The sequence below is a fragment of the Rhinopithecus roxellana genome, chromosome 15 (genome assembly GCF_007565055.1).
Source record: "Rhinopithecus roxellana isolate Shanxi Qingling chromosome 15, ASM756505v1, whole genome shotgun sequence".
Classification (NCBI taxonomy): Eukaryota; Metazoa; Chordata; class Mammalia; order Primates; family Cercopithecidae; genus Rhinopithecus; species Rhinopithecus roxellana.
In genome coordinates this window covers 58,211,202-58,235,508 of record NC_044563.1, presented here as the reverse complement: position 1 = coordinate 58,235,508, position 24,307 = coordinate 58,211,202, and the positions used below count along the sequence as shown (strand labels likewise).

The following is a 24,307-nucleotide window of genomic DNA, read 5'->3' as shown; positions in this document are numbered from 1 at the left end:
GTGTAATGGTGCAATCTCTGCTCACCGCAACCTCTGCCTCCCAGGTTCAAGCAAGTCTTCTGCCTCAGCCTCCCAAGTAGCTGGGATTACAGGCACGCGGCACCATGCCCAGCTAATTTTGTATTTTTAGTAGAGATGGGGTTTCTCCATGTTGGTCAGGCTGGTCTTGAACTCCTGACCTCAGGTGATCCACCCACCTCGGCCATCCCAAGTGCTGGGATTACAGGCGTGAGCCATGGTGCCAGGCCTGTCAGTTTTTGAAAAGGATAGTCAAATAGAAAAAATGGGCAAAAACATAAATTGGTGTTTCATAATGAGGAAAAACAAATGGCCAATAAGTATGAAAAGATACTCAACCAAGAAATGCAAATTAAAATCCACAATGAGATGCCACGCCTACTATATTGGCAAACGTTTTAAAATGACATCAGGAGTTGGTGAGGGCCAGGAGTGTTGGCTCATGCCCATAATCCAAGCACTTTGGGAAGATGAGATAGAAGGATCACTTGAGCACACGAGTTCAAGACCCGTTTGCACAACATGGCAAGACCTCGTCTCTACAAAAAATTTAAAAATTAGCCTGATGTGGTGATGTGTGCCTGTGTTTCCAGCTACTTGGGAGGCTGAGGCAGGAGGATTATGTAAGCCTAGGAGGTCAAGGCTGCAGGAGGTCAAGTCATGATTGCACCACTGCACTCCAGCCTGGGCAACAGAGGGAGACCCTGTCTTAAAAAAAAAAAAAGAGTTGGTGAGGATATGGAGCAAAAGAAACTGATACAATGCTATTGCCAGTGTAAATTAGAATAACCACACCAGAAAACTTTGGCATTACCTTGCAAAGTGGGCACATATACCCAAATGTTCATCAACAGAGAGTACTGTACAGCCTGTGTGATAAGTCACACACACAAATACCTACCGTTTGTATAAATGATACCATTTATATAAAGTTCAAAAATATGAAAAGGTAGACATGTCGCTACGGATATTTGCAGTGTGGCACTGGAGCTGGCTTGTACTGGCTTGGGAAGAACTGGCAAATGCCACAAACCAACACGCCACTGGGTACAGGCATATGGAGTAACTCTAAAGAAAAGCAAGAGAATTACAAACAGGTAGGGAGGGGCACATTGGAGAAGTATTCCTTCAACAAGGAATGTTCTAATGCTGCTCTTTTTCTTCCTAAGAAGAAAAAACAAATAGAAGTTAGTTGGGTTGATGTGAGAGTCTGTGGTGGGTGGGGTGGGAGGTTCTGAGCAGAGGTAGCAGCAGAGGTGAATGAGGAGAGGGGATGGCTGGTCCAGGCAGTGGCAAGCGCTGCAGTCCATTCTGACGAGCACTGGGCGCGTATAGGGCATTGGTGAGAGCTCAAGGTGGAAAGGGAGGCACCGGATCACAGAGGGGCTGTGTGCCATGGTAAGCAGTTTAGAGTTCACTCCAAGTAATGAGGAGTGTGGGCTTCACAGAACAGAGACAAGGCAGTCTGGCCCACGAGGAAGTTGTTGTGGTCTTGTCGAAAGATGAAACCAGAGCTGGGCCCTGATTATGAGGAGGAAGAGCAGAGGAGCTGGGCTTGAGAGGTTGTCTAGGAAGCAGAATGGACTGAGGTTGGTGACCAACTGGATTTGGGATGTGCATGGAAAACAGGGCTCTGCTGTACTTAGAGAGGTGGAGCATGACTCCCTCACTGTAAGGGTGGACCACACAGTGACTGCCTTCCAAAGAGTGCAGTATAGAAAGGGGGAAAGGAGGGCCGGGTGTGGTGGTTCACGCCTGTAATCCCAGCACTTTGGGAGGCTAAGGTGGATGGATCACTTGAGGTCAGGAGTTCGAGACCAGCCTGGGCAACATGGCAAAACCCCGTCTCTACTAAAAATACAAAAATTAGCTGGGCATGGTGGCGCATGCCTGTAATCTCAGCTACTTGGGAGGCTGAGGCAGGAGAATCACTCGAACCCAGGAGGCAGTGGTTGCAGTGAGCTGAAATTGTGCCACTGCACTCCAGCCTGGGCGACAGAGTAAGACTCCATCTCAAAAAACCAACCAAACAAACAAAAAAACAAATTCAAATTGTGGGACATTCTACAAAACACCTGACCATTATTAAAGTGTCAAGGTCATTAAAACCATGGAAAGTCTAAGAAAGTGTCACAGTCAGGAGGCACCGGAGGAGATGTGACAGCTAACTGTAATGTGGCATCTGGGATGGGGTCCGGAACAGAAATAAGATATTATGTTAAAACAACTAGTAAATCTGAATAAAATGTGGATTTTAGTTAACAATAATGTACCAATATTGGTCATTGTTGGTGACAAATATACCATACTAATGTAAGATGTTAATAATAGGGGAATGTGAGTGCAGTGGCTCACACCTGTAATCCCAGCACTTTGGGAGGCCAAGGTCAGCCCAAGAGTTCAAGACCAGCCTGGGCAATATGGTGAAACCCCCTTTCTACAAAACATACAAAAATTAACCAGGCATGGTGGTGCATGCCTGTGTCTCAGCTACTTGGAAGGCTGAGGTGGGAGAATCCCTTGAGCCTGGGAGGTCGAGGCTGCAGTGAGGTGTAATCCTGCCACTGCTCTCTAGCCTGGGTGACAGAGTGAGACCCTGTCTCAAAAACATAAAAATAATAATGAAATAGGGGAATGTGGATGTGAGGTATATGGGAACTCTCTGTACTGTCTTCTCAACTTTTCCAAAACTCTGTTCTAAAATAAATGTATTTTTAAAAAATTAGCCAAATGCATTTCTTCTAAAACCTTTTTATTAAAACTAATTGCTGCTCTCTTTAAAAACAAAAACAGAGCCCTGTAAGTCTCCAATTTCTGAGTTGAGTGACCTTTCACAGGGTCACAGAATCAGCCCCAGCTCTCCTAGTCCTTTCACTGACTCCTCTCTGTTGCAGAGGTGAGATTTGTTTAGGGAAGTGGGACTACAACTCCCAGAGTGCACCAGTGCAGTTGTCAGGAGCAACCAAGGAAGCAAACTAACAGTCTTGCTAGAGTCTGAGGACTATCCGGGGCCTCACTGCCAGCCAGCCAGCCATGGGCCAGGATTATTACTCTGTGCTCCAGATCACTCGCAATTCAGAGGATGCCCAGATCAAGCAGGCGTAAGTTGGGGTGGGAGCCAGTCCTTAGGGGTATGCTGGGGCAGGCCCTCCCGTCTTCTCTTCCAAAACAAGCTTTCCTGCACAGCTTAGGGCAGACAAAGTAAACCTTGTTCCTTTTTTCACTTCTTGCATACCTGTATCCTGGCTTTGGTCTGGGTCAGGGCCCAGGTTGGAAATTTGAACTCTTTAGTTCCTCAATCTGCTCCCAACCCATCTCCCTTTATGCTCCATGCCCTGTCTCCTCTCCTGGGTGCCTTGCTTTTCCCAGCAATGAAATGGAGACAAAGGAGCCATTTGAACTTTATCTTGAATATTATGGAGAACCAGAGGCTTGTGAACAAGGAAGTGGTCGGGCCAGATGGATGTTATAAATTCGATTCTGGCCATGATAGAGATTTTCAACATTGACTCAACTGCATTCCTGAATACTTGCATCAGGTCTTAAGGATGCTCTGGCTCATTCCTAAGAAAGCCTACAACAGGAGTCAGTACATTTTTCTGAAAAAATGTTTTGGTTTTTGTTTTTGTTTTTTTTGAGACAGAATTTTGTTCTTGTTGCCCAGGCTGGAATGCAATGGTGTGATCTCAGCTCATCACAACCTCTGCCTCCTGGGTTCAAGCGATTCTTCAGCCTCAGCCTCCCAAGTAGCTGGGATTACAGGCACGCACCAGTACGCCCAGCTAATTTTGTATTTTTAGTAGAGATGGGGTTTCTCCTTTTTGGTCAGGCTGGTCTCAAACTCCTGACCTCTGGTGATCCGCCCGCCTTGGCCTCCCCAAGTGCTGGGATTATAGGTGTGAGTCACCGCGCCCGGCCACAAACGTGTTTTTTTTTTTGTTTTTTTTTGTTTTTTTTTTTTTTTTGAGACGGAGTCTCGCTCTGTCTCCCGGGCTGGAGTGCAGTGGCCGGATCTCAGCTCACTGCAAGCTCCGCCTTCCGGGTTTACGCCATTCTCCCGCCTCAGCCTCCCGAGTAGCTGGGACTACAGGCGCCCGCCACCTCGCCCGGCTAGTTTTTTGTATTTTTAGTAGAGACGGGGTTTCACCGTGTTAGCCAGGATGGTCTCGATCTCCTGACCTCGTGATCCGCCCGTCTCGGCCTCCCAAAGTGCTGGGATTACAGGCTTGAGCCACCGCGCCTGGCCAAAAACGTGTTTTTTTTAAACAAATATTTCTTAAGCGTCTACCACAAGGGTCGAGAGGGTACTTCACCTCCTGCTGCAGTGGTGGCAGCTGTAGATAAATGTCTGAATCTGACAGTGACTCTTCCTTACCTCATGCAGCTAGGTTTTGTTGCTGAATAGATGTTGAATAAGTCACCACAACTGTGATGAGTGTTACAAAAGAGGAAGTACGAGGGGCTATGGACGTTACCTTGGAAAGAGAGAGACCCCTTAGGAGGCTGTTCGGGGTAATCAAGGCAAAAGATGAGGCCAGAGAAAGGGGAGGGAATGGACTTGGCAATTAAGTGGATCACTGGAGGGTAAAGAAAAGAGGAGTTCAGGATAACTCAATTAAGTTGGGCAGTGACAATAGGTGCGTGTTTTGAGTGTGTAGGTGCAGTTCTGAGAACTTTCCCTCACTCTTTAATCCTCACAACAGTCCTGAGAATTAAGTACCATTAATATCCCACGGCCATGCACTAGTAAATAGTGGAGCCAGTGTTCAGACATCAGGCCTCCCAGAGTTGCCAGTCATGGGCCTATTCCTGGGCCAGGTCCTTTTGGGGATCAGTGGCGTAAGTGGCGAGTCTGCAGTGTTGTTGGAGAAAAAAGACACAAACTCATGAAAAGATTTGAGAACAATTCAGGACAGTGTATGATGTCACCCACTCCTTGGAGCATCTCACTGACCAGAAGGACCCATCCAGGGAAAGGTAATCAGGAGGAAGGGCAGTGGGAGTGCAGAAGGAGAAGCACAACTTAAGCACTGGAAAGGGCTGGATCAGAATCCAGATTCACTTACCTGCTAGCTGTGTGACCTGGGCAAATTACTTAACCTCTCTGAGCCAAAGTTTTCCCAGGTCTAAAAATCATCCTCATAATAAAGGTTGCTGTGAGACTGAAATAGGATTAGATAAGATAATGCATGTGTCCAGCAATCATTTGCATGTGAAACCATGTCATATAAAGAGTGATTAAGGCCTGGCGTGGTGGCTCATGCCTATAATCTGAGCACTTTAGGAGGCCAAAGCAGGAGGATCCCTTGAGCCCAGGAGTTTGAGAGGGCAGCCTGGGCATCATAGGGAGACCCTGTCTTTACAGAACATTTAAAAATTAGCTGGGCATGGTGGCACACACCTGTGTCCCAGCTACTTGGGAGGCTCAGGTGGGAGGATCACTTGAGCCCAGAAAGTAGAGGCTGCATTGAGCTATGATTGCACCACTGCACTCCAGTCCAGGCAACAGAGCAAGACCTGTCTCAAAAAAAATAAAAATGGCTAGATGCAGTGGCTCACACCTGTAATCCTAGCACTTTGGGAGGCTGAGGCAGGTGGATCACTTGAGGTCAGGAGTTTGCCACCCTGACCAACGTGGTGAAACCACTTCTCTACTAAAACTACAAAAAAATTAGCCGGGTGTGGTGGCGCACACCTGTAATCCCAGCTACTCGGGAGGCTGAGATAGGAGAATTGCTTGAACCCAGGAGGCGGAGGTTGCAGTGAGCCGAGATCATGCCATTGCACTCCAGCCTGGGTGACAGAGCGAGACTTCGTCTCAAAATAAATAAATAAATAAAAATAAGGCCGGGCGTAGTGGCTCATGCCTGTAATCGCAGCACTTTGGGAGGACGAGGCAGGAGGATCTCCTGAGATCAGAAGTTCGAGACCAGCCTGGCCAACAAGGTAAAACCCCATCTCTACTAAAAAAAAAATTAGCCGGGTGTCTTGGCAGGCACCTGTAATCCCAGCTACTCAGGAGACTGAGGCAGGAGAATTGCTTGAACCTGGGAGGTGGAGGTTACAGTGAGCCGAGATTGAGCCATTACACTCCAGTCTGGGCAACAAGAGCAAAACTGTTTCAAAAATGACTAACTAACTACATAAAAATAAATAGAGTGATTAAAAGAACTGTGCATGTTTCAAAAAGCAGTCCTTAAGCCTTCTCCCCTGCAATAACTCTAAGTCACATGTATGACGTGCTTGCTCATGGGACAACCTAGATATTGATTAAAAAAAGAAGAGCTAAACTTGTATAAGGAAGAAAAGCACCATGATGGTTTATAATTGCCCAGGATTCATAACTGCAGCGTTCAAGCTGTGATTTCACCCCTTTCTCTGCCACTCAGGAAAGCAGGTGATGTTACTGCAGGGATAATTTTGAAACCACTCAAATTTATATGAAAAACTAAACCTTTCTCAAACCTTGTTACTTTTTTTTTTTGAAATGGAGTCTCTCTGTCACCCAGGCTGGAGTGCAGTGGCATGATCTGGACTCACTGCAATCACAGCCTTCTAGGTTCAAGTGATTCTTCTGCCTCAGCCTCCCGAGTAGCTGGGACTACAGGTGTGCGCCACTGTACCTGGCTAATTTTTGTATTTTTAGTAGAGACAGGGTTTCACCATGTTGGCCAGCCTGTTTTCAAACTCCTGATTTCAAGTGATCTGCCCGCCTCGGCCTCCCAAAGTGCTGGGACTACAGGAGGCTGAGATGGGTGGATCACTTGAGGCCAGGAATTTGAGACTAGCCTGGCCAACACGGCAAAAACCGGTCTTTACTAAAAATACAAAAATGAGCCAGGTGTGGTGGTGGGCGCCTGTAGTTTCAGCTACTTGAACTTGGGAGGCGGACATTGCAGTGAGCCCAGATTGCACCACTGAACTCCAGCCTAGGCAACAGAGTGAGACTCTCTCTAAATAAATAAATAAATAAAAATAACCGACTGTGACCTTTATAATTGAGAAAGACTGGTTTGGAAGGCTGTGACAATTGTCTTCAAGTCTCTGAAAGTAGATATTCTCTCTGTAAGGTCCCCAGGGCACAGCCAGGACCCTTATGGATGGAGGGACAGTTGCAGGACAGCAGATCCAGCTTCCTGTTGCAGTAAGAGAAGGCATTGCCTAAAAGTCAGAGCCATTCCACAATGAGATGGGCTGCCCTGTAGGAGGATGCTGAGCGTATATCATTTATTTACTCACTCCTGCTCAGTGCCCAGCAATGGGGCTAGAACTGGATGTAGCAACTCCAGAACCTATTAGATGAGTCAATGACACCTGGAACACAGCACTGCTAAGGACGAGGATCAAAGGTGCTGGGGACTTGGGAAGGGGAGTCTAACCTAGAAAGGAGGCTAGCTGTCAGGGAAGGCGCCCTGGAGGATTTGGTACCTGAGCCGAAAGTTGAAGGATGAATTAAAAATTGCCCAGAGAAGCTGGGAGGGGCTGTAGAGGGGTGAGTCATGCAGGAGAGGTCAAGGGAGCAGCAAAGGAGAACAGTGAGTGAGGCCAGAGGAAGAGGCAGGGGCTTGGATCTTAAAGTGGGACATCTGAGTTTTATGCTGGAGACAATGGGGAAGCCAGTGAAGGGTTATGCCAGGAGAGGGACCTGGTCAGAAAATGTTTCAGAAGGCCGGCATGGTGGGTCATGCCTGTAATCTTAGCATAATCTTAGCACTTTGGGAGGCTGAGGTGAGCGAATCACCTGAGGTCAGGATTCAAGACCAGCCTAGCCAACAGGGCGAAACCTTGCCTCTACTACAAAAATTAGCTAGGCGTGGTGGCTCATGCTGGTAATCCCAGCTAATTGGGAGGCTGAGGCAGGAGAATGACGTGAACCCGGAAGGAGCTTGCAGTGAGCCGAGATCATGCCACTGCACTCCAGCCTGGGCGACAGAGTGAGACTCCATCTCAAAACAGAAAAAAAAAAAAAAGAAAGAAAGTATTTTAGAAGCATCAGCATTAACAAGAGCAGAGAGAGTGAGAGCAAGAGTGAGAGATATCATCGCAATTGGCAGCACACAATGCAGTGGAGAAGGGGCCACTGGGTGCAGGAAGACATGGTTCTGCAATACTTGTCGGGATAAAGAGACAGGAACAGAACATTTCTTACTTATTTTGAGACACAGTCTTGCTCTGTCACAGGCTGAAGTGCGGTGGTGTAATCTTGGCTCACTGCAGCCTTGACTTCCTGGGTTCAAGCAATTCTCCCACATCAGCCTCCCGAGTAGCTGGGACTATAGGTGAATGCCACCATGCCCGGCTAATTTTTGCATTTTTTTTTTTTTTTTTTGTAGAGTCAGAGTTTTGCCATGTTGCCCAGGCTGGTGTCAAACTCCTGAGCTCGAGTCATCCTCCCACCTCGGCCTCCCAAAGTGTTGGGATTACAGGCATGAGCCACTGTACCCAGCCCAGAACATTAGTTAGAAGGAAAACCTCATGTGACCTGGTGACTGATGGGGTAAGGAGAGGAGACAAAGGAGAACTTGGAGTCAAAGTGCTCACATTTCTGGCTGCAGTGCCTGGGGAAAAATTATGCAGTGAAAATGTATGTGTTGGCAGGGTCAGGTGGCTCACGCCTATAATCCCAGCACTTTGGGAGGCAGTGGTGGGAGGATCACCTGAGGTCAGGAGTTCGAGACCAGTCTGGCCAACATGGTGAAACCCTGTTTCTAATAAAAATACAAAAAATTAGTCGGGTGTGGTGGCAAGTGCCTGTAATCTCAGCTGCTTGGGAGGTTGAGGCAGGAGAATAGCTTGAACCCGGGAGGCAGAGGTTGCAGTGAGCAGAGATCGCACCACTGCACTCCAGCTTGGTCAACAAGAGAGAAACTCCCTCTCAAAAAAAAAAAAAAGTATATGTCTGGACTAGGTGAATTTATGATACCTTGGAGAGGAGATGGCAAGTAGACAGTTGGAGGTAGTCTTTGGCTCAGGGAAGTGGTCTGGTTCAGGATGGAGATTTAGCTGTGAGAGACCGAAGCCTGTCCCTGGGATGAGAAGAGAAACCACGGAACTCTGGGGATGGTGGCGAAGCGAGTGTGGGCACTGGAAAAGCAGGCAGAGGTAAGGTGGGGGGTCATGCCTGGGCTGAGTGACAGGCGTCTGTGCTGGACGCCTCCCGTGCAACCCTCCAGACCCACTCCCCACCCTTCCTGCCCTGCTCAGCTCCGGCTCCGGCTCCAGGAGGCTTCCTTGCCCTCAGCCTTCCAGATGGAGCCGGCCCAGGGGAGCACTAGGCGGTAGATGGGGAGGGAGAAGGGCGGGGCTGCGGCTTTATTCCCCAGTTCTCCTCCTATGGGGTCTCTTCAGTCAGCTGTGTCGCTTGACAGAAGGTCACAGCTCCGCTGAGGGCCCTGTCCACACTCCGACAAACCCCTCAGCGTTCCTGGCCTGGAAAAACTGCACTCTGCTGTCCCTGGCAGTCTCCCTCCGCTCCTCCTACACCTGGGTGAATGATCCCTTTATTAAACCCTCCACAAACCACCCAATCCGCGCCATCTTTCCCCCACCCCGGGTCACTTCTGATACATATTCTCAGACGCTAGGATGTCTGCCCCTCAGAAACAGGCCAGCTGGTAGGACTTGTATTAACCCTCCCTCCTCCAGGTACCACAGACTCGCCCCTTAACCACCTGTTGAAGTCAAATGAGCCGTCTTCAGCAGAGATTTTCAGACAAATAGCACAGGACTGGGCAGAAAAGAAGTAGGAAAAAAATAAGCACAGAGTGGGTGGGGGCGGCACAGGAACCAGACGCGCGTTGAGCGCCTCATCCATGTCCACTGCACACCCGATTGTAGCTCATCCTCCCAAGACGCCTGTGTGTCTGCTCCTGTCCTCTAAGTGTTATGCCCAGACCGTTTATTCCCCAAAGAAGACCACCAGAGTCCAGAGTCAAAGCCAAGCGGCAAGGATCTTTACTGCAAGTTCAAACTTTGTCCCTCTGCTCCACAGCATACAAGAGGGCCCTGAACGATGCATGTGCTCGCTTTTTATAGCCCGATGTAAACAGGATATGTAAGGTTACAGAGAAACAAGGGAATTCTTTGGGTTACAGCATTACAATTGGTTAACATTTTAAGTTATACATTTAGCAGTTTTTTTATTGGTTCCCGCACTTTCAGTAAAACCACTCCACAAACGGTAGTGACCTTATCGGGGACTCTCCAGGTGGTGTTTTTCTAAAGTTGAGACAAATGGAGGAATGTTTGCACTGGGCCCAGGAAGTTGAGACAAATGGAGGAATGTTTGCACTGGGCCCAGGAAGTTGAGACAAGTGGAGGAATGTTTGCACTGGGCCCAGGAAGTTGAGACAAATGGAGGAATGTTTGTACTGGGCCCAGGACTGAGATATATGGAGGAATGTGTTTGTACTGGGCCCAGGACTGAGATATATGTTTGATTTCTTACATAAGAAGCAAACAGGATTAGATGTGTAGGAAATGTACCTGGAGAAACTGTGAAGGATGAAGGGAAGGGAGCAGGAGCGCGCAGGGAGAGTCCCCAGAACACAGTGCAGCCTGATGCTTGGGAGTGGAGACAGGGAGGGGAGGAGTGGGGAGGGAGAGCTCAGCCAGCCTCTAGGGAGCCCTCACGCAAAGCGTGCCCGTTGGAGGAGTCCTGTGTCTTGCAGGAATGGGCCAGCCTTGGTATCTCCACCACACGTAAGCACTGGGGGCAGCTCAGGGGCAGTAGCTTCGGCTCAGATGCCCAGGGGGGCAGCTGCTGGAACTGTCAGTCAGCTGTGCTCCCCGCACCAGCTACTCTTCAAGAGCTGAGCAGTGCACCTCCGCAGCCACCACAGCCCGTGAAACTACCCCGGATTTATAGCCAGGCAGGAGTGGACAGAGTGCCAGCTCTGAACTCTGGTCTGCCCTCAGAAACAGACCAGCTGATACGGCTTGTATTAACTCTCCCTCCTCCAGGTACCGCAGACTCGCCCTTAAGCACCACCCATTGAAGTCAAATGAGCCGTCTTCAGCAGAGATTTTCAGGCAAATAGCAGAGGCCTACGACGTGCTGAGTGACCGTGAGTAGCTGTGGGGCTGAGCAGCCCCCTCGATTAGGATCATTCCTTAAGTCTCCAGACTGTTGGGTTTTCTGAGGGGGCCCAATAGCCAGGAAGCATCCCTCTTCCCTGCCTAGAATCTAGACACACAGAGAAGACAGAATACCGACCTGCCTTTCTCAGTAGAAGCAAGCTGAGGGGGAGGACATAGGGTGTGGAGTGGAGCCCAGGATTACACTGACTCGCTCACCCTGGCAGGCAGTGTGGGAGCAGGGGCACATTCCCCACGCATCCCTATGCCCTGCGAGGACGGGACCTTCCCCGGGAGGAACAGAGTGAGGGGCTTGCAGCTACCGGGAAGAAGGCTGAAGCTGGGCAGGCGCACTCACCTGTCCCTCCCAGAGGTCCTTCCCAGGTGGCTGAGTGTCATTCCTTAGGGCCAGCAAGAGTAGGAACCGGCACAGAAAGGCCAGGAGTAATTAGGAAATCTCTCTCCTGTGGAAATCAGCTGAGTGAAGAAAGTGTGATCCCCACCCCGGCACCCAAGGCCATCCTGCAGGGCTTTCCCTGGGGCTTGTCCTGGAGACTAATCCTGGTTCCTGCAGAAGTACAGCTAGAAGATCACTAAGATTTCTACAGCCCTGAGTTTTCAGGACTTCAGGGTCCTTAGACTCTAGGATTTCAAAGTTCTAAAATTTGGAGGCTCTAGAATTCTTAGCTTCTAAAATGTCAAGGTTCTACAATTCTGTTTACCCCAGATAAGACAGTGGCCATGATGACTGAGTTAGGCCAAATTCCAGGGCTGTGGCCTGAGCCTCAGTCTCTCAGTTATTCCCCCAATCTCTCACCCTGCCCCTAGCAAACCCAAGGCTTTCCCGTCTCTCTTCTGGGCTACAGAAGCCATACCTAGGTCCTCCCAGAATGAAATGGAACCCGACTCCTAGGGTGTCATTCCAAAGACTGCCAGACAGCAGGCACTTTGGGATCAGGCTGCTTCGGCCCCTTCCCTTTCTCCATATCCGCCTGCTTCCCAGCCCCTCCACCTTTCTCAGCTCCCAAAGTTGAACGCCTCCTCAAAGTGATGCCCATCCACAGCCGTGAAGAGAGGCATCTACGACAAGTTTGGAGAGGAGGGCCTGAAGGGTGGGATTCCTGTGGAGTTTGGATCTCAGACCCCATGGACAACTGGTTATGTCTTCCACGGCAAACCGGAAAAGGTGTTCCACGAGTTCTTTGGTGGAAACAACCCATTCAGTGGTAAGAGGTCTTCCTCCCCCACCTTGCCTTGCAGAGAAATGACACAGCTATAAATGATGCTTTTCGTTAAGTAGGTTTGTTTTTATTTTTACTTCATTATTTTATTTTATTTATTTATTTATTTATTTTTTGGAGATGGAGACTCGCTCTGTCGCCCAGGCTGGAGTGCAGTGGTGCGATCTTGGCTCGCTGCAACCTCTGCCTCCTGAGTTCAAATAATTCTCCTGCCTCAGCCTCCCGAATGGCTGGGACTACAGGCTCACACTGCCATGCCCGGTTAATTTTTTAAAATTTTTAGTAGAGATGGGGTTTCACCATGTTGCCCAGGCTGCTTTTGAACTCCTGAGCTCAGGCAATCTGCCCACCTTGGCCTCCCAAAGTGCTAGGATTACAAGCGTGAGCCACCGCGGCCGGCCTATTTTTACTTTAATAAATATATATAACACATTGCAAAACAAAAAGTAAAACAGAATTCATTGAAAAAGAAATACATTCCAGCCCTCCGTTTTCTTTCTTTCTTTCTTCTTCTTCTTTTTTTTTTTTTGAGATGGAGTCCTGTTCTGTCACCCAGGCTGGATGTCACCCATTGCAGTGGCATGATTTCAGCTCACTGCAACCTCCACCTCCCGGGTTCAAGCAGTTCTCCTTGCCTCAGCCTCCTGAGTAGCTGGGATTACAGGCACTTACCACCATACCCAGCTAGTAATTTTGTATTTTTTAGTAGATGAAGGGGTGGCCTACCCCTCCACCCCTGTGGGCGTTTCTCGTTAGGTGGAACGAGAGACTTGAGAAAAGAAATGAGACACAGAGACAAAGTATAGAGAAAGAAAAAGTGGGCCCAGGGGACCGGCGCTCAGCATACAGAGGACCCACGCCGGTCTCTGAGTTCCCTTAATATTTATTGATAATTATCTTTACCATCTTAAAGATAAGGGAGTGGCAGGACAATAGGATCATTGTAGGGAGAAAATTAGCAGTAAGACATATGGATAAAGATCTGTGACATGAATAAGTTCAAAGGAAAATGCTGTGCCTTGATATGCATACGCAAACATCTCCATAAACCTTTTAGCAGCATTGTTTCAGCAAGTCCCACCTTTTGCCCTAAGGCGGTTTTCTCCTCAGTAAACAAAGCATACAATTGGGTCTCACACCGAGATGTTCCATTGCCCAGGGATGGGCAGGAGACAGATGCTTTTCTCTATCTTAACTGCCAACATCCGCCAAAAGGCCTTCTTTCCTCTTGTACTAGTCCTCCTCAGCACAGACCCTTCACTGGTGTCGGGCTAGGGGACGATCAGGTCCTTCTCTTCCCATGAGGCCCTGTTTCAGACTATCACATGGGGAGAAACCTTTGACAATACCTAGCTTTCCTAGACAAAGGTCCCTGCGACCTTTGGCCGTGTACCTGTCTCTGGGTACTTGAGATTAAGAGAATGGTGATGACCTTTATCCAGCAAGCTGCCTTCAGGCACTTGTTTAACAAAGACACATCCTGCACAGCCCAAAATCCATTAAACCTTGAGTCACCACAGCGCATGTCTCTTGCAAGGACAAGGTTGGGGGTAGGGTCACAGATTAACAGCATCTCAAATACAGAACCAAATGGAGTCTCTTATGTCTGCTTCTTTCCATATAGACACAGTAACAGGCTGATCTCTCTTTCTTTTCCCCACAAGTAGACATGTGGTTTCACCATATCTGCCAGGCTGGTCTCAAACTCCTGACCTCAGCTGACCTCAGCCCACCTCGGCCTCCCAAATTGCTGGGATCACAGGCATGAGCCACTGTGCCCAGCCCAGCCCTCAGAAGCAGCTACTAGGAAACAGTTTATGTATCCTCCCAGAAACTTTCTATGCATGTATGAGCTGTATTTATTTTTACATAAGCCTTTAATTTTATTAAGGAAATAGGGCCACATTTTACACACTGATTTTTTTTCACTTAATGTATCTTGGAGATTATCTTATATGTTATACTACATATAGATCTACTTTATTCACTTATATGTAAGTCTACATACTATGCATAAGATCTGCATAAGATTTCATTGTACAGATGTCTATTAGGGATCCACTACAGAAACAAATACTGTTTCAGCCATGTGAAGCAGAAAGGGGTTCAAAACAGGGAATTAGGTGCTTTAAAAAATCACTGAGGCCAGGTGTGGTGGCTCACTCCTGTAATCCCAGCACTCTGGGAGGCTGAGGTAGCTGGATCACTTGAGTATAGGAGTTTGGTGCCAACCTGGGCAACATAGCCAAACCCCATCTCTACAAAAAATGTGCCAGGAACGGTGGTGTGTGTCTGTAGTCCCAGCTACTCAGGAGGCTGAGGTAGAAGAATCGCCTGAGCCCAGGAGGTTGAGGCTGCAGTGAGCCAAGATTGGGCTACTGCACTGCAGCCTGGGTGACAGATTGATACCTTGTCTCAATAAAATAAAATAAATAAACACATACATAATCACTGAAAGGCCTGGGTGAGAAGGCTCTAAGCTGGCCCTGTAGGAAATCTTCCAAGAACACCACCTCTAAACTGGCCTACAAGGAAAGCTGCTGTCTCTGTCACAGTCACGAAGAAGGAATCAGGAAATGTCACCATTGCATTCCAGAACACACCATAAATGTAGCTGCAACTGCTGCCTCACTTGCTTCTGACAGGCATGAAACTCGTAGGTGGACACACAAAGGCTGCTGCAGAAAAACCTAGTATTTCCACGACAGTGCTCACCAGCTCCAGACAGAGCCATGGAGAGATGCCTGCCGCCTTCTTCCTGCCTCCCAAGTAGCTCAGGGTTTACCTTATGAACAGAATTCAAAGCCAGAACCTTAGCTGCTGGAGAGTCTGGGGGATGTTCCTTTTGGCTCTACAGATTCTCTAGGAGGGAAGGTATGCAAGAAGGAGGTCAGAGCGGATGCCAAGTGCCAGCATGGCTACCATGGGTGTTTTATAATTTATTATTATTAGAGTATTAATCTGTTGCCCAGGAGTGCAGTGGCACAATCTTGGCTCACTGCAAACTCTGCCTCCTGGGTTCAAGCGATTCTCCTGCCTCAGCCACCCGAGTAGCTGAGATTACAGGTGGGCGCCAGAACGCCTGGCTAATTTTTATATTTTTAGTAGAGATGGGGTTTCCACTCAAGACTGGCCAGGCTGGTTTTGAACTCCTGACCTCAGGTGATCTGCCTGCCTAATCCTCCCAAAGTGCTGGGATTACAGGCATGAGCCACTGTGCCAGGTATAATTTATTATTTTTAATTACTGTCTTATTGATGGGTATTTAGTTTCTTTCTGGTCTTTTGCTAATATTGTATTTGTGGGAAGATACCTCTTGTCTCTTTTGCAGTTAAAACAGTTCTTGTGCTATTTATAGTTTCCCTAATACGCTTGTCTCCTTACCAGACTGGGAGCTCCTCCAGGTCTGATTGATCTCAGAGTAGCCAAACCCCAGCCTAGCATCTAACAAGAGTGAGTGGATGGGTGGATGCGTGAAATGAAGGAAGGAAGGACAGATGGATGAATGGATGAGTGGGTGTGTGAATGAATAGATGGGCGTGTGGCAGGTGGGTGGGTAGGCAGATGGATGGCTGGGTAGGCGGATGGATGGCTAGGTAGGTGGATGGGTGCATGATCCCAGGTCTCAGATGAACTGACCAAGAGTTGATTTCTGAGGCTCAGAATCATCTTGCAAAGGCAGTGAAAAGACCTTCACACCTTTCTTCCTGGCTCTAGTTATGCCCACATAGGGCTAGATTTTCACTGCCTGTTTTCTCCTACACCCCTTTCCCCTTCTCCCTGACTATACTTCAGCCTTTCTGAACTTCAAAAGTTCTCTCCTTCTCTTCTCTGTGCCAATACGTGGGTTATAGCCCCTCTGCCTCAGAGACTGCTCCCCTTGTGTGCCACCCTCATGTGTCTGCCAGAGGAAGCTTAGTTTATAAGCTCCCCGTGAGACTGAAAACAGCAAGGGGCTTTGAGTAGCAGGCCTGTTTCCAATCCATGTGCTGCCATTTGTGAACCGTGTGGTCCTGGGAAAATTTCCTTACCCCTCTGAAACCCCAGCTTCCTAACCATTACATAGACAAAATAATCATTAAGGCTCAAGGGCTATTATCAGATGAGATAATGTTTATGAAAAGGGGCTTTGCAATCGGCCAGGCACGGTGGCTCACGCCTGTAATCCCAGCACTTCGGTAGGCCCAGGCCAGCAGATCACCTGAGGTCGGGAGTTCGAGACCAGCCTGACTACCATGGAGAAAACCCATCTCTACTAAAAAAAAAAAAAAAAAACAAAAAACAAAAAAAAAAAACAGTCGGGTACGGTGGCACATTCCTGTAATTCCAGCTACTCAGGAGGCTGAGGTAGGAGAATCACTTGCACCAAGGAGGTGGACGTTGCGGTGAGCCAAGATTGCGCCATTGCACTCCAGCCTGGCAACAAGAGTGAGACTCCGTCTCAAAAAAAAAAAGAAAAAAAGAAAAAGAAAAGGAAAGGGGCTTTGCAGCCCAAAAATGCCATACGGTGGACCTTGTCTCCCAACCTGTCTCAGTTCAAAGGAGCCAAGGGAGTCTATAGGGCATCGCTCATTGGGAAAGGTCAGGCTCAGGGTCTGGGCCTCCTTAGGCAGCACCCAGAAGTTATACTGCCACAGTGCGCCACCCCAAGGGTTCCTGAGTCCCATCTTCCTGCAGGGTTGAGGGGCTGGGCTTCCTGTGGCCTGGCTATTGGGGTGTTTACTGCCTGGTACACTGTAGGTCTGGATGGACAAGTGAAATCAGCAATGCAACAGGAGGACCAGATGATTTGCAGGCCCCTTGATTGCCCATCACATCTTAGAGGGACACAGTGTAGTCACCTCATCCCTGCCTAAGGTCATTTCACCATTCACCTGTGAAGTTCATTCCATGGCATTAACCATGAGAGACAGAATATGGGAACTCTGAACCATAGTGCCCCTCAAGTTTACAGCTTACGAAGGGCTTCCATATCTAGCAATGCAGTGTGGCACAGTGGTTAAGGACACAATTTCCGTATTCATATTGTCCTGTGGTTCAGATCCCAACTCTACTGCTTACTAGCTATGGGACCTTAAGCATTTTGTTTGGCCTCTCTGGACCAATGAAATAATAATGTAAGGCGCCAAAAATAGCACCTGATGCATAGTAAGCTCTCAGCAAGTTTCAGCTCTTTATCTTAATGGTGGAAGCCAGGTCAGGGATTATTACCCCATCCCACAGACCAAGACACTGAAGCCCACGGATCACACAGCACATCAGGGGCAGAGCCGGGATGGGGCTGTCTTTGCACTGGGAGGAATGATGTGGGCAGCAAGAGGGGTTATGGGTGTAGAGCTGGGCAGGGGCAAAAGAAATTGAAGAAAGAGGAATTTGGGGGATGCTGGTGGCTTCTCAAATTGTTAGGGACCAACCTTTTCCCTCTCCCATCTCAGTTGACAGCTTTATAGAAACTTGAGTCTGGGGTCTTTAGTAGTCTTGGGCTGGGCTGGACAGCGAAGGGGAGTGGCGTCTGTGGAAGAGTAGGGAGGATTAGCCGGCTCTGACCTTCCTGCCGAAGACTACCAGCAGTCTCTTCTGGCACTCCCGAGCGCGGCCACCAGAGGGAGCGCCTCCCTTTCCTGAGACAGCCAGAGTTACGGTATCCAAGTTGTGATTAAGAGAGAAGGGGAAGCAGCGGGGGCGGCGGGGGGTGATATCCCAATCAGGGGTGAAGCAGTGGGAAGTGGCAAGGGATGATAATCACTGCATCAGCAGTTGAAGCAGCTCCTTGGCTTGGCCAGTCTGAGAGGTGGTTATAGCATGCTGGGTATTACACATGGCACTGAAGAGGTTGGGGAGCATATCTGGATGGGGAGGTGGAGTATGTGTGTGTGTGTGTGTGTGTGTGTATACACGCGTGTCTGGGTCTCTGAATACAATTTCTCTTAATCCTCTCCCTACCTCCTGCAGAGTTTTTTGGTACAGAAGGAAGTGAGGTGGATTTGAACTTTGGGGGGCTTCAGGGCCGAGGGGTCAAGAAGCAGGACCCCCCAATCGAACGGGATCTCTACCTGTCCCTGGAGGACTTATTCTTTGGCTGCACCAAAAAAATTAAGATCTCCAGAAGGGTGAGTACTCAGCTTGCGCCTCCCGGGAGCCATCACCTATCTCCTGCAGCCTAGCAGCCACCTCCTCCCTTACCCGGGTGGGAGGACTCAGGGATGGTCTCTGATGGAATTATGGAACCTTAGATTCAGAGACGTAGGATGTTAGAATTCTGGAATCTGAAATTTGGAAGGGACAATTGAGGATATTAGCCCAGTTCTTTCCTAGTGCAGGAGTGCCCTCTGCAGCCTTCCCAACTGCAGCCTTCCTCTCTTTCAATTCAGCCTCATCCCCGTGGGAACTGGAAAGGCTCTGAATCCTCTGAATTCTTTCCTCTGGGCTTTACCAGACCATATTCCCAGGATTTTTACCAGGGTGCATGCCTCGTGCATAAGAAAGAACAGTGGGCATGGAGGGTGGGCTGGGAGACAGTCACCAAGGTGACGGGTTGAGGAAGACCCTCAGTGCCTTGTGTCTAGTCCTTGGCTTGGCCCTGTCCCATGGCCCAGCCCTGTGCCAAGCATAAGAGCAAGCCTCCTCTACCTTTGCCCAGCAGAGGAGATGCTGATGCGGCCATGCTTTCCACAGATGGCACCCATCTGGACATGCGATTGGGGAGTGGAAGGATGACACAGTGGTGAATCCACTGGGGGAGGCTTAGATATGTTGACTTTCATTTCTCTCTTTGGGATTAAGAGACTTGCTGGAGACTCAAGCCCAGGCCTCTGGGATTTGGAGAGAGGAACGAAGTACATTTTCACCGTGTATCTGTTAGTGGCCAGGCCTGGAGCTGTGTGTTTGATCAACTAATGGTGACTGCTTGGCATCTCAGCCCCTAGCCCCAGTCTCATGGCATCCCCTGCCATCCTGGAATCATAGGTTCTTGGTTGTCATGGCAACAGGATGGGCGTGGGAGTGGCTCAGGGCAGGCTCTCCCCATTGGTGGAGGCGCTTCCCATTGCTGAGGATTGAGCCCAAGTACAAATCCCATAGAGCATCTTTCATGTGTGCAAAGGTCACCTGAGTGTTCATGAAAATCTGAGCAAATCTTGACTGTGCTCATGGAAGTCCTAAGCGGACCTCCCCACACCTGATATGTTGCTGCAGGTGCTGAATGAGGATGGGTACTCCTCCACCATCAAGGACAAGATCCTGACCATTGATGTGAAGCCTGGTTGGAGGCAGGGCACACGCATCACCTTTGAGAAGGAAGGGGACCAGGTGAGGGTGGAAGAAGCTGACTCAGGTCAGTCACTGGACTCAGGCGGTGGGAAGACTGAGAAGGAAAGGAAGGGAAAAGAGGCAATACTTTTTCCTGACCCTGTGAGCCTTGGTCTGTAGAGAGCCCAGTCTGCAGAGTGGGTGAGATGGGATCCCTAATGTTCCTTCCAAGGAACAGAGCCTTATAATGCTTCTGTGAATGGGCAGCCCAGGGACTGTCCCCATTTTACAGAGTGGGAAATGGGGGCCCAGAGAAGAATGGGACTTGCCTGGTAAGAACATGAGAGCTGAAAGGAGACCCCAGTCTGAACTCCAGTGTTTTCCTGATTTTCTTCAGTGCTTCTCAGAATAAAGCCCAACTACAGAAGCTACTCAGAAACCATTTAATCATAATAATTTTATTTATTTATTTATTTAATTAATTAATTTTATTTTATTTTGAGACGGGAGTCTCACTTTGTTGCCCAGGCTGGAGTGAGGTGGCACGATTTCAGCTCATTGCAACCCCCACCTCCTGGATTCAAGCGATTCTCCTGCCCCAGCCTCCTGAGTAGCTGTGACTACAGGCACGTGCCACCACACACAGCTAATTTTTTTTTTTTTTTTATTGAGACAGAGTCTCACTCTGTTACCCAGGCTGGAAGGCAGTGGCACAGTCTTGGCTCACTGCAAACTCTGCTTCCTGGGTTCAAGTTATTCTGCTGCCTCAGCCTCCCCACTAGCTGGGATTACAGGCATGCACAACCACACCCAGCTAATTTTTGTATTTTTAGTAGAGACGGGGTTTCACCATGTTGGCCAGGCTGGTCTCGAACTCCTGATCTCAGGTGATCCACCCGTCTCAGCCTACCAAAGTGCTTGGGATTACAGGCATGAGCCACTGCATCCGGCCACCCAGCTAATTTTTGTATTGTTACAGAGATAGGGTTTCTCCATGTTGGCCAGACTGGCCTCGAACTCCTGACCTCAGGTGATCTGCCTGCCTCGGCCTCCCACAGTGCCTGGGATTACAGATGTGAGCCACCATGCCTGGCCTATTAGTAACACTTTTAAATTAAATACTATTTAAATAAAAACATAAAATTATTGTCCAAGGCGTGCTGAGTCCTTAAGTCCTGAGAAGAGGCAGAATGATGGAGCATTCAGAGCCAGGAAAGATACATTCCTTTGCCTGCACTTTTTGCCCCCTTTCTTACCTATGAAAGATCTACCTCCAGTCTGGCCTGGTGGCTTACACCTACAGCTCCAGCACTTTGGGATGCCAAGGCAAGAGAATCACTTGAGCTCAGAAGTTTGAGACCAGCCTGGGTAACATAGCAAGACCTTGTCTCTACTAAAAACAAAAAAGTTAGCTGGGCATGGCAGTGTGTGCCTGTTGTCCCAGATACTCAGGAGACTGAGGCGGGAGGATCTCTTGAGCCCAGGAGGTCAAGGCTGTGGTGAGCTATGATCATGCCACTACACTTCAGCCTGGGCAACAGAGAGAGACCCTGTCTAAAAAAACAAAAAACAAAAAATATATAAAACATCTACTTTGAAGAAACATGCTTCAAAACCCAGCTCGTGTTTCCTGCTCTGGGCAGCCTTCTCTGAGCCCCAGGATCTGGGCCTCCCTTTATCATGTCTTGAGCGCGCTGAGGATTCACCGTCAGTTCCTCTCCCTCCCGGCCACGAGACTGGGAGCTCCTTGGGGCGAGGGGCCAGTCTGATTCCTCTGTCCCCAATGCCCAGAAGAGACCTCAGCAGACTTGTGGTGACTTCATGACAGGGGTGTCATGCCTGGAGTTACTAGCAAGACAGAGACATATGGTCAGTTGCCTGACGCCCAGCTCAGTGTTCTACCTGCCATCTGAGGAAGCCTCTCCGAGCCTCCCGCTGAGTGTGTCTATTTTGGGCATGCTCAGTACAGAAGTAATTCTGGGGGGATGCATCTGGGTAAGCTTCTCAGGCTTCTAATCTATCTGGGCTATGGGGACCAAACTGAAAAGGCCCTTCCAGAAAACCTGCTCTCATCTCCCCATTGTACAGATGAAGACATGGAGACAAGTAGAGGCAGGAACTTGGCCAAGGTCACACGGCCAACTAGTCCTTGTCACCCTTTGGCGTCCCCTGCCCAGGGCCCCAACATCATCCCAGCAGACATCATTTTCATTGTAAAGGAGAAGCTACACCCTCGCTTCCGCAGGGAGAATGACAACCTCTTCTTCGTGAACCCCATCCCTCTGGGAAAGGTGAGTGGGCAAAGCGCAGGAGCAGCAGGGAGGGGATCAGCGTGAGCCCCACCTGCCCCGGCCTAGACTTGGCATCCCCTCCCGCAACCACCTGCCATCAGTCACTAAGCCCTGTGAATTCCACCCTCCAAATCACCATCCACTTGGTCCCCTCTGCTCATCCGCACTGCCTGGATCTGTGCATCAGATCTGCACAGCAGGTCCTCCTCCCCACTTCTCATCTCCTCCAGGCTCTTCTCCTTAGGATCCTGCCACACACTCATCGGACCCTGCCATACTCCTCACTGTCTAAACATCTTTGTTTAGAGGGCCACTGGAGGCCCTCTGCGATCTGCTCCCTGCTTACCCCTTCCCCCACACTCCAGCCCCTTTGCCGCACAGCACCCTGCCTGCGTAACGCATTTTCACGCCTCCGTTCTCATTTCTGCTGGGCCCTCTCCCTGGAATGCTGTCTATTCACCTGACCCTATAGGGTCCTCATCAATAGCTACCACCACTGCTACCACTTCCTGCCCCACTCCTGAATGGTTTAGGGGCCTCTCCTTGGCTCCCACAAACACTTTTATTCTATCTCCATCATTACATTTATACAACATCCATCTTACCTGCCAGATCCATCCTTCTTTCCTGCCAGGGCAGAAAATGCCTCGGTCATTCACCTATTAGTTCTTGAACAGCCTCGTCTCCCTTGTGCCCAACTCACAGTCTGGCACTGGACAGGTTCCTAAAGTGCCTTCTAAATAGGAGGGCCATGGTGACCCTCCTCAGCCCCACCTTCGGCCCTGACCCTCCCTAGGCTCTCACCTGCTGCACTGTGGAGGTGAAGACTCTAGATGACCGTCTGCTCAACATCCCCATCAATGACATCATCCAGTGAGTCCATCTGCCTTGGGCCCCAGTAGCCAAGAGAAGGGCTAGCCTGGGATTTAGGGGGTATTGTCAGACAGGTCTGCCCAGTAGAGTTGTACAGGCTGCCCCCAGCACAAGGATTCCCTGCTGAGGGGATAGAGAGGACCAAAACCAAACCTATACTCTGGCCACGCTGTGGGCTGCAATCACCTGGCAAAAGGAACACCTTTTTCTAATCCACACGAAGCCACTGCAGAAGCTAGAGGCCCCCAGTGTTGGGCAACCCCGTGGCCTCCATCCCCCCAAACTTCTCATTAGAGTTCTGAGTTGTATCCCCTAAGTCCTTTTCCAAGAAAGGCCCTCTGCCCCTGCGGAGGTTTGCCTGGCAGCCCAGCACCCCCGCCCTCACCTCAGGCTTTGCTCACCCTTACTTCCCGTTTCCCATATCTTTTTTTTTTTTTTTTTTTGAGGCGGAGTCTCGCTCTGTCCCCCGGACTGGAGTGCAGTGGCCGGATCTCAGCTCACTGCAAGCTCCGCCTCCCGGGTTTACGCCATTCTCCTGCCTTTTACGCCATTCTCCTGCCTTAGCCTCCCGAGTAGCTGGGACTACAGGCGCCCGCCACCTCGCCCGGCTAATTTTTGTATTTTTAGTAGAGATGGGGTTTCACCATGTTAGCCAGGATGGTCTCGATCTCCTGACCTCGTGATCCGCCCGTCTCGGCCTCCCAAAGTGCTGGGATTACAGGCTTGAGCCACTGCGCCCGGCCCCGTTTCCCATATCTTAAACAAAGTTTCTGGAATCCTCCATCAGAGACTCAGTGTAAACAGGTTTTCAGGGAGCAAGCTGTTGGAATAAGCCAATCTCCTCTCCTTTCCCAACCAGTTCCGACTAAGAGCCACTCCAGGTGAAGGCTGGAGTGACTGTTCCCTTCCTGGGGTTATGTGAGTAGGGGTTATGTGACAGGGACTTGCTGAGGTGCTGCTCTGGGATGATCTCTAAGCTCCTTTCTTTCATCCTATTTCAGCCCCAAATACTTCAAGAAGGTGCCAGGTGAGGGGATGCCATTGCCAGAGGACCCCACTAAGAAGGGGGATCTCTTCATCTTCTTCGACATCCAGTTCCCCACCCGCCTCACACCCCAGAAGAAGCAGATGCTGCGCCAGGCATTGCTGACATGACTGTGGGGGGCTGGAGCAGGGGTGAGAGGAGGCTAGCTGGGCCTCACCCCACCCCTACCCGCCATAGCCTCAGGGTGTGCACAGGTGTGCATAGCCTCAGGGAGCCTGCTGCACAGATATGATACCAGAGTGGGATGGTGCAGGGCTTAAACTAACATAATAAAGATCTATTTTCCTGTCCTCCAGCTACACCCATGAGAGTGCGTTGGAGAGGAGCTTCATATTAGCCTTTCTTGGGGGGCACAGGGAAGAAAGAGGCCCAAGGAGCTGAGTGCCTGGGTCCCTGTCCTGGCTTTGTGGGAAAGGGCAGGTAAGGGTTCAGATCCTCTGTGCTTCCACTTTGATAGAGTGGGGCAGGGCTGTGTGGCCTCTGAGGGTCTCTAGCTCTGCTCTGGCTTTTCATGA

At 49.6% G+C, this 24,307-nt stretch overlaps 1 protein-coding gene across 3 annotated transcripts; it reads left to right on the top strand.

The window, feature by feature from the left end:
• The first annotated feature begins 2,327 nt into the window (after nt 1–2,327).
• Nucleotides 2,328–24,087, top strand: DNAJB13 (DnaJ heat shock protein family (Hsp40) member B13). 3 transcript variants are annotated; one of them, XM_010366833.2, is made up of 8 exons: nt 2,328–3,119; nt 10,981–11,084; nt 12,159–12,320; nt 18,288–18,445; nt 19,530–19,643; nt 21,761–21,874; nt 22,671–22,747; nt 23,749–24,087. In XM_010366833.2, the coding sequence occupies exons 1-8, from the start codon at nt 3,052–3,054 to the stop codon at nt 23,900–23,902; spliced, it is 951 nt and encodes a 316-aa protein (XP_010365135.2). In that variant the 5' UTR covers nt 2,328–3,051; the 3' UTR covers nt 23,903–24,087. The 3 variants fall into 3 exon arrangements, with proteins under 3 accessions (XP_010365135.2, XP_030774890.1, XP_030774891.1); XM_030919030.1 differs by lacking the exon at nt 12,159–12,320 and having other exon boundaries at nt 2,973–3,119; nt 19,530–19,668; nt 21,672–21,874; XM_030919031.1 differs by lacking the exons at nt 2,328–3,119; nt 12,159–12,320 and adding an exon at nt 10,686–10,719 and having other exon boundaries at nt 19,530–19,668; nt 21,672–21,874.
• Nucleotides 24,088–24,307: the final 220 nt, after the last annotated feature.

Excerpts from the sequence above, each read along its gene's own strand:
- DNAJB13 (XM_010366833.2), top strand. The coding sequence starts at position 3,052 with ATGGGCCAGGATTATTACTCTGTGCTCCAGATCACTCGCAATTCAGAG. Across the intron at positions 11,085-12,158 it reads CTACGACGTGCTGAGTGACC|CCGTGAAGAGAGGCATCTAC; the intron begins GTGAGTAGCTGT and ends GCCCATCCACAG. Across the intron at positions 19,644-21,760 it reads TTGAGAAGGAAGGGGACCAG|GGCCCCAACATCATCCCAGC; the intron begins GTGAGGGTGGAA and ends TCCCCTGCCCAG.